The 13,593-nt window shown below is 42.1% G+C and overlaps 1 protein-coding gene across 7 annotated transcripts in view; it reads left to right on the top strand.

The window, feature by feature from the left end:
* The window catches only part of LOC139541055 (AP-3 complex subunit delta-1-like), a 30,449-nt gene that overhangs the window by 14,231 nt on the left and 2,625 nt on the right, over nt 1-13,593 (top strand). For 2 of the 7 annotated variants that reach the window (XM_071345236.1, XM_071345235.1), the window contains exons 21-34: nt 686-759; nt 1,030-1,050; nt 1,787-1,940; nt 2,050-2,175; nt 9,613-9,666; nt 10,633-10,743; nt 10,944-11,075; nt 11,338-11,385; nt 11,525-11,545; nt 11,978-12,167; nt 12,274-12,362; nt 12,540-12,625; nt 12,794-12,915; nt 13,386-13,465. In XM_071345236.1, coding sequence (XP_071201337.1) covers nt 686-759; nt 1,030-1,050; nt 1,787-1,940; nt 2,050-2,175; nt 9,613-9,666; nt 10,633-10,743; nt 10,944-11,075; nt 11,338-11,385; nt 11,525-11,545; nt 11,978-12,167; nt 12,274-12,362; nt 12,540-12,625; nt 12,794-12,915; nt 13,386-13,465 — 1,308 coding nt within the window. The remainder of the gene's footprint in view (nt 1-685; nt 760-1,029; nt 1,051-1,786; nt 1,941-2,049; nt 2,176-9,612; nt 9,667-10,632; nt 10,744-10,943; nt 11,076-11,337; nt 11,386-11,524; nt 11,546-11,977; nt 12,168-12,273; nt 12,363-12,539; nt 12,626-12,793; nt 12,916-13,385; nt 13,466-13,593) is intronic. The other 5 variants (XM_071345239.1, XM_071345238.1, XM_071345241.1 and 2 more) reach the window with 4 other exon arrangements.

Below are 13,593 nucleotides of genomic sequence, written 5' to 3'. Positions count from 1 at the left end.
CAGCATAAATTATTACATTTCTCTCTACTGCAGCAGTCACGTTCGATCTGTATGGGCCCTTCTGAACACGTCAGTTAAAATTACAAATACCAACAACTCCATTCAGAATATTAAGCATCAGCCTACCTGTTGGCTCTTGGTTGTTGTAGCCTATCCTTCTCCTTTTAATTCTATCTTCCATTCATTTGTTATCCTCTGACTTTTTCCACACTGACTGTAGCCTATTGCTGCTTTGACTTATGATTGGCCAGCAGCAACAACAACAAGCTACACGCACCACACTCCACTCTCGCGAAAAGAAAGAGCAGCAGCATAAATTATTACATTTCTCTCTACTGCAGCAGTCACGTTCGATCTGTATGGGCCCTTCTGAACACGTCAGTTAAAATTACACCTACCCAAGAGCTGTGACAATCATATCAGATCTGACCCAGACCTGTGACATTATTTAGAATTCTGGATTGGGTCTCGGATATTCGGGTACAGGTGGATCCGTGAAGACCTCTAGTTCAGAACGTTTCATATAGGAATTTAAGGGGGAAAAAGAGAGCCCAAAACCTCATGAAAGTGGCTCAGGCCAAGAAGCCATAAAACATTATTGAGTGGTAATTCACATTTTAATTTCATATTAAATGCAAGGATGTTATTTTGCACTGTCACTAACTCAACTCTCTTCCTGTCTCAGAATGCCTTACCCAGTGATGACGACGACAAAGATCCCAACGACCCCCACAAAGCTCTGAACATCGACCTGGACAAGTGAGTTCACTCATCACTGACCTCTGTATTACAGCTGTCCACTAATGGATTAGTATGAAAGCGCAGGCTATATAAACAGGCTGTGCTATTATATACTCTGCGGGGGTGTATAATCTCTTCCTGGCACCAATGATGAGAGATTGGTGCTAGTGCTGCCCTGGCCAGGCCCTTCCCATCCACACACACTCTCTCTCACTGTGCTCTGCTCTGTGGTTCTCTCCCTCTGTCTCTCTCATGCACACACACCTCTCTGTCCCCTTGCCCGAGCAGTTTGCTGGCAGCATCTCGCAGGTGAGTACATTCTCAGTGTCAGGAGGCCACGTCTGGGCCTGCATACTAAACTGACTGATCTGCTGTCTGTCTCAGTCTCACGCCTGCCCCCTCCCACTAACATAGCATTACTCTCTCTCTTCATCTGATTCTCTCGCTCTCCGTTTGGGCATGACGTGACTTTACAGTTTAAAGTTTGATCCCAGTGTTCAACTACTCGATTTTCTCCCTCTCAGCCCTACTCCATTTGAAACCTTCTACAAGCTCCCTTCAGAATATCAGCATTCCCTCCTTCCAAAACTGTTATTGTGGCAGGAGCTGAAGAAAAGCGCTCTTCTCACTAACTTAAACTCTCATCACATCAATCTGTTTTATTGATTTCTCAGTGGAACTGCTGATTTTCTGAAGTCCTAACTCAATCGCCAGTACTACTCCAGGACGGCTACAGTGCTGCTCTTATTTTAATCCTCACCCAATTCATTGGTCTTCAACATAATGTTAATTGCTAATTATTTGATTAACCTGTTAATGGGAGTGTTCCTCCTGACCCCCCCCCCCCCTCTTTTGAAGGTTTGTGTTTGAGATGTCGTGCACCTGAGTGGAGGGCTTTGTCTCAACTAGCTTCCTTTCCTAAAAGGAGACAAGGAAAATAGGCTAGTTAACACTTGATGCAGCCAATGGCTGTGGTTTGACCAGAATCCTCATGCACACGCAGGGCTGTGGTTTTAAGTGTGTCTACTTCTCTTTGTGCTCTCAGGCCTCTGGCAGACAGCGAGAAGAAACTGCCAGTCAGGTCACACCGTCCCGACGAGGTCCTCAAGAGCCCCATGGAAGACAGGCAGGTGGTGGAGGTTGCACCAGAGCCCAAGAAAAAGACAGGAAAGGAGAAGAAGGAGAAGAAGGACAGGAAGGTTTGGCTCCATCTTTATTTCTTAAGAATATTTTTCATATTTTTGACGTCTGTTTCCGTAGTATTTGAGACCTTATTGACTTGAGGATTGTGTTTTTTTGTAATTGTAGAAGAGTAAAGAAAAGAAGAAAAAACACAAACAAGAGGAGGATCTTATGGGTGCTGGGTCAGAGGAGCCTGTCCAACCAGAAGAGACCAAGGAGGTGGCAGCCCCGCTTCCTGCCTCTACACCAGAGGTATGACGTCACAAAGGGAGGGACTATATATATATATATATATGTCTGTCTGTCTGTCTTCGGAAAGTATTCTGAATTTTTCCACATTTTGTTAGGTTACAGCCTTATTCTAAAATGGATTAAATATTTTTTTCCCCTCATCAATCTAGAAACAATACCCCAAAATGATAAAGCAAAAACAGGTTTTTAGAACTGTTGGCTAATTTATAAAATACAAAAAAAATTAAATATCACATTTACTTAAGTATTCAGACCCTTTACTCAGTACTTCGTGGATGCACCTTAGGCAGTGATTATAGCCTCGAGTCTTCTTGCGTATGACGCTACAAGCTTGGCATACCTGTATTTGGGGAGTTTCTCCCATTCTTCTGCAGATTCTCTCAAGCTGTGTCAGGTTGGATGGGGAGTGTCACTACAGCTATTTTCAGGTCTCTCCCGAGATGTTCGATCGGGTTCAAGTCCAGGCTCTGGCTAGGCCACTCAAGGACGTTCAGAGTCTTGTCCCGAAGCCACTGCTGCGTTGTCTTGGATGTGTGCTTAGGGTCGTTGTCCTGTTGGAAGGTGATCCTTCATCCCAGTCTGAGGTCCTGGGCGCTCTGGGAAAGGTTTTCATCAAGGATCTCTCTGTACTTTGCTCTGTTCAGCTTTCCCTTGATCCTGACTACTCTCCCATTCTCTGCCACTGAAAAACATCCCCACAGCATGATGCTGCCACCATACTTCACCGTAGGGATGGTGCCAGGTTTCCTCTATACGTGACGCTTGGCATTCAGTTCAAAGAGTTCAATCTTGGTTTCATCAGACCAGAGAATCGTATTTCTCATGGTCTGAGAGTCTTTAGGTGCCTTTTGGCAAACTCCAAGCGGGCTGTCATGCATTTCTCTGAGGAGACTGCTTCTGTCTGGCCACTCTACTATAAAGGCCTGATTGGTGGAGTGCTGCAGAGATGGGAGAACCTTCCAGAATGACAACCATCTCCACAGAGGAACTCTATAGCCCTGTCAGAGTGACTCCAATAAAGTTGTAGAAACATCTCAAGGATGATCAATGGAAACAGGATGCATCTGAGCTCAATTTCGAGTCTCATAGCAAAGGGTCTGAATACTTACAGTACCAGTCAAAAGTTTAGACACACCTACTCATTCAAGGGGTTTTCTTTATTTTGACTATTTTTTACATTGTAGAATAATAGTGACGAGATCACAACTATGAAATAACACATATGGAATCATGTAGTAACCAAAAAAGTGTTAAAGAAATCAAAAAAAAAATATATTTTTTCGAGATTATTCTAACCCTTTGCCCTGATGACAGTTTGCACACTATTGGCATTCTCTCAACCAGCTTCATGAGGTAGTCACCTGGAATGCATTTCAATTAACTTTTTAGGGATAGGGGGCAGCATTTTCACTTTTGGATGAATTGGTGGCCATATTTAACGGTCTCCTACTCTGTCCCAGATGATAATATATGCATATTATTATTACTATTGGATAGAAAACACTCAGAAGTTTCTAAAACGTTTGAATTATGTCTGTGAGTATAACAGAACTCATATGGCAGGCAAACTTCCAAACAGGAAGTGAAAGTTCTGAAAAGGGTCGATGTGAAAGTCATCGCCTATTCAAATCCCTGTAATTTATGGATCTGTTTGCACTTCATACGCCTTCCACTAGATGTCAACAGTCAGTAGAATGTGGAATGAAGCCTCTAGTGTGATGTGGGACCGGATGGGAGGGGAATGAGTCAGTGGTCTGGCAGAATGGTAGTTTCTAGTCACGCACGCTAGTCATGGAATGCAATGTGTGCCATTACTTTTACAGACATGAAGAAATGCTCCGGTTGGGACGTTATTGGATATATATGATAACAACATCCTGAAGATTGATTCTCAACTAAGTTTGACCAGTTTATTCGACTTGTAATAACTTTTTGAAGTTTTCGTCCGACGTTTGCCTTCACATGCGCCAGTGTTTGGACACGTGTACTACACATGCTAGCTAAAGTTACTAATTTGACATAAGTAATGGACATTATCGAACAAAAAAAAACGATTTATTGTGGAAATAGGATTGGCATTGCATTCTGATGAAGATAATCAAAGGTAAGGGAATATTTATGTTGTTGGAGTCAACAGATATATTTAATATTTCTGTTGACTCCAACATGGCAGAGAAATTTTATTTATATTTGAGCGCCGTCTCAGATTATTGCATGGTGTGCTTTTTACAAAAGTTTAAAAAGAATCTGAGACAGCGGTTGCATTAAGAACCAGTGTATCTTTAATTATATGTAAAACATGTATCTTTCATTAGTTTATGATGAGTATTTCTGTTATATGACGTGGCTCTCTGTAATTACTCCGGATATTTTGGAGGCATTTCTGAACATGGCGCCAATGTAAACCGAGATTTGTGGATATAATTATGCCCATTATCGAACAAAACATAAATGTATTGTGTAACATGATGTCATATGAGTGTCATCTGATGATGTTCAAAGGTTAGTGATTAATTCTATCTCTATTTCTGGGTTTTGTGAAAGCTATCTTTGGCTGGGAAAAATGTCTGTGTTTTTTGGATTTGGTGGTGATCTAACATAAATATGTTGTGTTTTCGCTGTAAAACATTTAAAAAATCGGACACGATGGGTAGATTAACAAGATGTTTATCTTTCATTTGCTGTATTGGACTTGTTAATGTGTGAAAGTTACATATTTCAAAAAAATATTTTTGAATTTCGCTGGCTGCCTTTTCAGCGGAATGTTAGGGGGGGTTCCGCTAGCGGAACGCGTGTCCTAGAAAGGTGTGCTTTGTTAAGTAGTGGATTTTTTTTCCTTCTTAATGTGTTTGAGCCAATCAGTTGTTGTAAGGTAGGGCTATCTTCTGTATACCAACCCTATTTGGATAGCCCTATTTGGTCAAAGACCATGTCCATATTATGGCAAGAACAGCTCAAATAAGTAAAAGAGAAATGACAGCCCATCATTACTTTACGACATGAAAGTTACTCAATCTGGATTTTTGTGCAGTCGCAAAACACCAAGCGCTATGATGAAACTGGCTCTCATGAGGACTGCCACATAAAATGAAGACCCAGAGTTACCTCTGCTGCTGAGTACAAGTTCATTAGTTACCAGCCTCAGAAATTGCAGCCCAAATAAATGCTTCAGAGTTCAAGTAACAGACACATCTCAACATCAACTGTTCAGAGGAGACTGCGTGAATCAGGCTTTCATGGTTGAATTGCTGCAAAGAAACCACTACAAAAGGACACCAACAAGAAGAAGATACTTGCTTGGGCCAAGAAACAAGAGCAATGGACATTAGACCTGTGGAAATCTGTCCACATTTTTGACAATTGGTTCCAACTGCCGTGTCTTTCAGACGCAGAGTAGGTGAACGGATGATCTCTGCTTGGGTGGTTCCCACCGTGAAGCATGGAGGAGGTGTGATGGTGTGTGGGTGCTTTGCTTGTGACACTGTCAGTGTTTAATTTAGAATTCAAGGCACACTTAACCAGCATGGCTTCCACAGAATTCTGCAACGCAATATGCCATTCCATCTGGTTTGGTGTTAGTGGGACTATCATTTGTTTTCCAACAGGACAATAACCCAACACCTCCAGGCTGTGTAAGGGCTATTTGATCAAGATGGAGAGTGATGGAGTGCTGTATCAGATGACCTGGCTTCCACAATCACCCGACCTCAACCCAATTGAGATGGTTGGATGAGTTGGACCGCAGAGTGAAGGAATAGCAGCCAACAAGTTCTCAGCATATGTGGGAACTCCATCAAGACTGTTGGAAAAGCATTCCAGGTGAAGCTGTTTGAGAGAATGCCAAGAGTGTGCAAAGCTGGCAAAGGGTGGCTACTTTGAAGAATCTCAAATATAAAATACATTTTGATTTAACACTTTTTTTGATTCCATATGTGTTCATAGTTTGTCTTCACTATTATTCTACAATGTAGAAAATTGTAAGGTACTGTAAGTATTCACACCTGAGTCAATAATTTGTAGAAACACATTTGGCAGCGATTTACAGCTTTTTGGCTTCAAGTCTCTAAACTTTGCACACCTGTGTGCAACATTTGCCCGTTTTTATTATTTTCTAAATTCCTTAAGCTTTGTCATTGGTTGTTGATCACTGCTAGACAACCATTTTTAGGTCTTTCCATAGTTTTTCAAGTAGATTTAAGTCAACTGTAACTCGGCCCCTCAGGAACCTATTCACTGTCTTCTTGGTAAGCAACTCCAGTGTAGATTTGGCCTTGTGTTTTAGGTTATTGTCCTGCTGAAGAGTGAATTCATCTCCCAGTGTCTGGTGGAAAGCAGATTGAACCAGGTTTTCCTCTAGGATTTTGGCTGTGCTTAGCTCCATTCCATTTAATTTATAGCCTGAAAAACCCACCAGTGCTTAACGATTACAAGCATACCCATAACAGGATGCAGCCACCATTATGCTTGAAAATATGGAGAGTGGTATTCAGTAATGTTTGGGGGCAAATTCAATACATAACACTTTGAATTTAGGACAAAAATGTCATTGCTTTGCCAATTTTTTTTGCAGTATTACTTTAGTACCTTGTTGCAAACAGGATAGTTGTTTTGGAATATTATTATTCTGTACAGGCTTCCTCCTTTTCACTCTTGTCAATTCAGTTAGTATTTTGTAGAGTAATTACAATGTTTCATCCTCCATCCTTTTTTCTTATCACAGCCATTAAACTTTAATTGCTTTAGATCCCTGATAGGTTTCATTCTCCCACAACTGAGTTAGGAAGGACACCTTTTATCTTTGTAGTGACTGGGTGTATTGATAAACCATCCAAAGTGTAATTAATAATTTCACCATACTCAAAGAGATATTCTATCAGCTTATTTTTTCTTTTCTTTTTACCAATAGCTACCCTTCTTTGCGAGGCATTAGAAAACCTCCTTGGTCTTTGTGGGTGAATCTGTGTTTGGAATTCACTGCTTGAATGAGGGACCTTACAATGATCTGTATGTGTGGGGTACAGAGATGAGGTAGTCATTAAAAAATCATGTTTGTATGTTAATCTACCTGCGGTGAAACCGCTCAACTTTTACATTGCGTTCAGTCATCTAGTAGACCACAGAGCGACCCACAGGAGCAACCAGAGTCAAGTGCTGCGACCAAGGGCATGTCTATAGATCTACCACCAAGTCAAATCGGGGACCTGAACCAGCGACCTACCGGCCCAAACTCCCAGCCACCAACCATCCAAGACCCCCACCCCCAGTTCCCCGAGAGCTGCCCCTCAACCTCTCCCTCCACCCCGCACCCCAAACCCTACGCCATTTTTTAAATAGATTTGTTTATTTTGAAAAACATAATTCCACTTTGACATTATGGGATATTGTGTGTAGCCAGTGACAAATCTATGTTTAATCCATTTTAAATTCAGGCTGCAACTCAATGTGGAAAAAGTCTAGGGGTGTGAATACTTTCTGAAGGCACTGTTTACTTAATTTAACCTGCATTTAATTCTAATTTCAGGTCAAGGTTTTTCTATAATACAATGAAGGCAGACTGTAGGTCAGATAGACCCTGGTCAACTGTGGGGGCAATAGCATACACAACAGTATTAACAGCATACAAGTCCAGGTTAATTTGGCAATGTAAACAATAAAAAGTACAGGACCCAGAATTGACCCTTGCAGGACACCTTTCGTTATGCTCAGAAAATCTGATTTAACACCATCAGTAGATACACATTGAGTTTTCTGTCCAAGTAATTTTGAAACCATTTACATTCAGCCTGGTGTAGGCCAATTTGAGGAAATCCTCTGAATTAGCAGTGAGTGATCAACAGGCCTTTGACAGATCAATTAAGAGGGCAGCACAATGTTGTCTTTTATCCATACAGTTAACAACATAATTTATAGCTAGGGATGCTGCAAAGATAGGTTTTAGACCAAGTCCTAGCACTGACTGGTGTACATTTAGGATACAGTTCAATGATAAGAAAGATCTTAGCTGAGAATTAATAAAGTATTCTAATATTTTAGCTAGGCAAGAGTTTTTATAAATAGGGTGATTTTATTCATATTTTATTTATTAAAAAAAAAATGTATATATATTATTTAGTTCATAAGGGTCTCCACCTTTTGTGAAGGGGGAGTACATGGACCGCCTTCCAAACATTGGGGATAGTGCCAGAGAGTCATTGGGTTAATGATTCCACAATCTGGGGGGCAGAGAGCTGCAGCAAAAATGCATATCAGCCCCAGTGGATTCCTATTTTATTTTTTGTTACATCAATCTTAAGCATGGCATCTAGTACATCACAGGTAGTAAATTGTTTAAATGAAAACAAAGATTCACTAGAAGTTGACAGTTAACTGTCGAGTCAGCTGGAGGAGGGAAGAGCAGTTGATTGACAGACCAGGGTCAATTAAACCACAGTTTCTCTCAAATAAAAAGCCTGCTGAGATGATAAAAGCATCACTTATCCCATTCTTCTCCGTTAGGATACCAGAGTCAGACAGAACTTGCTAAGGCAGGGAAGAAGATGAATTTGTACGCTTCAGTGCATTTACTGTTTTCCAAAATGTAGAAGGATCCCCAGCAGTCAGAGATGGCGCTTAAAAAGTAGTTTGATTTATCTTTCTTAATCGAGATAGTACATCTGTTTCTCAGTTGTCTGAAAGATTGCCAGTCCACTACAGTCAGTTTTCCTTGCTTTGGCCCAGGCAGGATTTCTCATTAGAATGAGCGCTGAAGGTCTAACCCTTGGTTTTCTCTTTGACTCTGAATTGTTTAAAAGGGGCGTGTTTATCAGCCAGAGGAATGAATATGGAGGATACATTTTCTAGAGCGAACTCTAAGAATAAAGGAGGTAGGGGCTTAATCAGAGTAGAACATGTCATGTAAAAACCATTGAGGATAACTTTAGAATGAGTATTTTGCTGTCTGGTATCTCTAATACATACTATAGGACAATGATCACTGAGATCATATTCCACTAGACAAATATTTATGGGGGTTATTAGAAAGAATTAAATCAATCAATGAGGAGTTAATCAATGCACAATTTATATTCTGTGTAGGGTATTTTGTCACTCCTGTAATTCATCTACATCTATTGTAACTCTGACACAAAATAATTTGCAGCTAAACTAAGAATTTGATTTTAATTAAAATAGTTCATATAATCTGTCACGCAAACAATTTTCTTTTATCATTTTCATTCATCAAACATTGTCATTGCTGCTTTCAAGCCCCCTCCCTTCCTATCAGCAATAAAGATTAAATCAAGTATCAGTATGAGTTCTTAGATTTCAGTGCTGCTAGTCTCTCTTTTGAAATACTTGATTTATTCATGAAAAGAACAGTGTAATCTCTGTATCCATTTTCATGAAGAGGTAGCACTAAAATGTTTAACCTCTCTGGCCCCTCCCTCCCTGTTCTAGGCTTCGGATCTGGATTTCTGGCTCTCAAATGCTCCAGTGCCCTCTAACCCTCAGGTTGAGTTCCTCTCTCTCTTAGTCATTCCTTGTTGTCATTTGTGTCATTTCTAACAGCACCTCTCATGCGTGCTTCTTTCTTTCCTTCTTCCATTCACGCTTCTCTTCTTTCATGCTTACATTACTTCCTGTCTCTCACAGGGCACATAACCCTACTCGTTCTTGGGCTGTGGTTTTCTGTTCTTTGCAATTGTGTTGGTTGTTTTTGTTTTGCTCAGTGTGTGTCTGTTTCTCGTCAGTGGTGGGTTCAGGAGCCTCAGAGTGTCTGGAATCTTGCTGACAGTTCCTGTTGATCAAGTCAAACCACTGCAACAGTAGCACAGCTCTTTGTGTGAATGACTACATTATAGACAGTGTTTTTGACTACTGACTGAGTGTTTGTAACTACATACCCTGTGTGTTCAGACTACCTCTAGCCCAGAGCAGCTGTCAGACCAGGTCGGAGACTGCAGAGGACTGTACAGTATTCAGTTTGAGCTCAGACTAGGTCATAAAGTTACTTTAAGGTCTCTGTGACCCCACACTCTCTGTCCTCTGTTCTGCCCCTGCTGTATATGACTGTTTCAATCAGAATCTGATCATTGGCCTGTACATTTGTTTTGGGGCTCTGCATGTTGAGAAAAATGTATAATGAAAGCACTTTGTTTACATCACACCAACCATCTGCCCTCAGGAAATGGGCTGTAAGTCTATCAGTCACCCAAATGTGACTTCACACATCCTGTTTGAACCTGTTCTGTTTTTGTGTGTTTTGTCCAAGATCGTTCCACTAATACACAGATATTGACAATGGGTCCATTGGAACAATGTCAGCATTAAAGAACTTCTTAACAACAAGCAAATTACTACAACTAACCCAAGCTACTACTACCTGTACTTGTATATAATCAATAAATGACTGTGTGTTGTATGTCAGTAATCCTCCTAAATGTATCCAACTAACTTTATTGGTGTGTGTGTTGACAGGCAGCAGCAGAAGCTCCCCCTGCCTCCACCCCTAGGATGGCATCTGGTATGGCTGCCGTGGCACCAGACTCTGAGCCTGAAGAGGCCAAAGACACTGAGCCGGAGGAGACTGTGAGTCACTCCACTCCACTGATGATGCCATAATCACGAGACAGAAATCTTAGCTGTTACTAAGGATTCTACATTAGACTACCACAACAAGATACTGTATTTTGACCGATCTTGTCTGAGCACTTCCCCATTGGCCATTTTCACTCCCTCTTTCTGAATCGACTGCCCTTCACTTAAACCCCTGCTTGTTTCCCTCTCAGAAATCCTCCAAGCACAAGAAGAAGAAGAAGAAGCAGAAAAAGGAGAAGAAGAAGCACCACCATGATCATAGCGATGGGGCCGGAGACGAGTCTGTGCAGAACGGTACTGTGGAGGAGGAGGAGCCTCTTCCGGTCAGTAACCAATCACCGTTCACTGTCAATTATCTGACTAATCCCTGTCCGCTGGACGTTTTAATTCCTAGATAAACTCTAATTTTCATTGTTTGGTTTTGGTCTATTGACACACCCCCACCCTTTGATTGGCACAGTCAAGTGTGCGTTGTGTATACACTGCCTGTCTAATAGCATATACATAATCCACACGGCAGTCTGGTTTCCTTGTTTGCATATTGAGTGACGGGTGACAACTGACCAGACGCCTCTCTTGTTACAGCCCATGTCCAATTACGCCCTGCTGGCTGAGAACTCCTACATCAAGATGGTGAGTGTGATTGAGAGAGAAGCTTGGCTGAACTAAAGATAAATACTATTGTATATTCTATGTGGATGGCTGATGATATGGGAACTGAGAAGGGTCATTTTAACATATAAATATTGTATGTGGATCTCTCTTTCTCAAGATGAAGCAGGATGCTGATAAGGTATTGGCTGAGGTTCTGTGAACTGCAGGCTATGGGTTTGACAGGAGAATCTTCTAGATGTGCTGTATGGTTGTGACTTAGACTGTGCCCCCTGGCTTAATCACCCTGTGATAACCAATCTGTTATGCAGAGACATGCATATATGGGAAAACGTGAACATGTTATTCAGAACACCATAAGCCAGGGGCATCCTCTTGAGTGTGTGACGTTATGGTTCTTTACTATCAATGCTTCCAGATTGCTTATGAAAAATCACATGGGATTCATGTTGGGATTGTAATGGTTGAATCGATTTGCTGATTTGCTGTGGTTTTGCATGCAAGTCAATCTGCCGGGCTCCTTCTGTGAACACTGCTAGCTACGGAGTGGATCGACCTCCGCTTTATCTCTCCCCTCATCCTTCTCTCTCTCTCCCTCGCTCCCCTCCTCCAGGTGTGTGACATCCAGGGGAATCTGCAGGATGGTAGCCAGGTGGTGGTCTCTGTCATCTTTGAGAATAAGTGCGACAGCTTTATCAAGTCCATGGAGTTCAACGTGCTGGACTCTCTCAACTCCAAGCTGCAGCGGCCTGATGGAGCTGGCCCACACGACGGCCTCACCGTGCCCTTCCAACTGCCCCCCGGTGAGGAGAGGGGATGGAGACTATTATTGAACTACATTCACTTCCAAATATAAAAATTCCTGTTTTGCAACCAGACTAATGTTTGATCTCCTCTCTTGTTCCTCAGGTATCTCAAACGAGGCACGCTTCATCTTCTCAGTGCAGAACATCGTGATGCCCCAGAAACTGAAGGGAACCCTCACCTTCATAGTCAAGGTGAGTTAGTCTATCCCACCACAAAGTCCCTCACATCGCCCCTGCTAGCACTCTGTCTGTGAGTCTGTCTGCGACATTGACTCTGGATACAGTCTCCTTCCCTGCTCAAGATTTGCTGACTTATTTCTCATCCGTAAAAGCGTATTATTGATCTTCTGCTGTTATGTTCTCTCACAGACTGATGATTCCTCCACTCACGAGAAACTGGACTTTAAACTGCACTTTACCTGCACCTCCTACCTGATCACCACTCCCTGCTACAGGTCAGTGCAACTAGCTGCCCTCAAAGAACCTCATTCTGCTGTTCAGTAATAATGAATGTTACCTAACTGTAGATTTGGAGCTATTGGCTTAGTGTGTTGTGCCCTGATCTGAACTCATGATTAAACTGCTATGTGATGTGTAGTGAATGTGATTGCTGCTGTTTGCAGTGATGCGTATTCTAAGCTGTTGGAGTCAGGGGACCTGAAGGGGTGCTCTCTGAAGCTGGAGGGAGTTAATCAGCCCTTCCACCATCTACTGGCCAGAATCTGCTTCCACCACCACTTCTCTGGTGGGTACACTGGGACTGGAGGAAACGGGTGGAAGGCAAAAGGGAGGGAGGGGGATAGGGACTGGGATACAGGGGAAAGGGTGAGGTATTCGGTAAAGGGATCCAACCATTTTTTGGGGTGTTTATTCTAGTTCGCCTTGTCCTCTTGAAAAAACAAACCTCTTTGAATAAGCATGTCCACTTTAAGATGATGATGATAAAGACCTTAGATGTTGAGATTGCATCTGTTCATAGATTAGTGTCGGGGTGGCAGGTAGCCTAGTGGTTAGAGTGTTGGTTCAGTAACCGAAAAGTTGCTGGATTGAATCCCCGAGCTGACGAGGTAAAAAAATCTGTCGTTCTGCCCCTGAACAAGGGTAGGCCGTCTGTGTAAATAAAAATTGGTTAAATAAAAGTGTCAGTAATTCAGTGTCTGCAAATGGACGGAATGGTATAACAAGCTTACGGTTGTGTTCTTGTCACTTTACCAGTTGTGGAGAGGATCGATTCCTGTGCCTCCATGTACAGCAGGTCAATCCAGGGTCACCATATGTGTCTGCTGGTCAAAACTGTGAGTAGCTCTACTCCTCAGTCAGGTGTCCAAAGAGCCACATGTTGGATCCACATGTTCAGACGACTCAAATGAGATAGAAGGTTGTGAGTTGTTATTGTAACCTTTGCCCTCTGTCTGTCTTTGTC

Source organism: Salvelinus alpinus, chromosome 16 (genome assembly GCF_045679555.1).
Source record: "Salvelinus alpinus chromosome 16, SLU_Salpinus.1, whole genome shotgun sequence".
Classification (NCBI taxonomy): Eukaryota; Metazoa; Chordata; class Actinopteri; order Salmoniformes; family Salmonidae; genus Salvelinus; species Salvelinus alpinus.
This window is presented reverse-complemented; position numbering and strand designations above follow the sequence as displayed.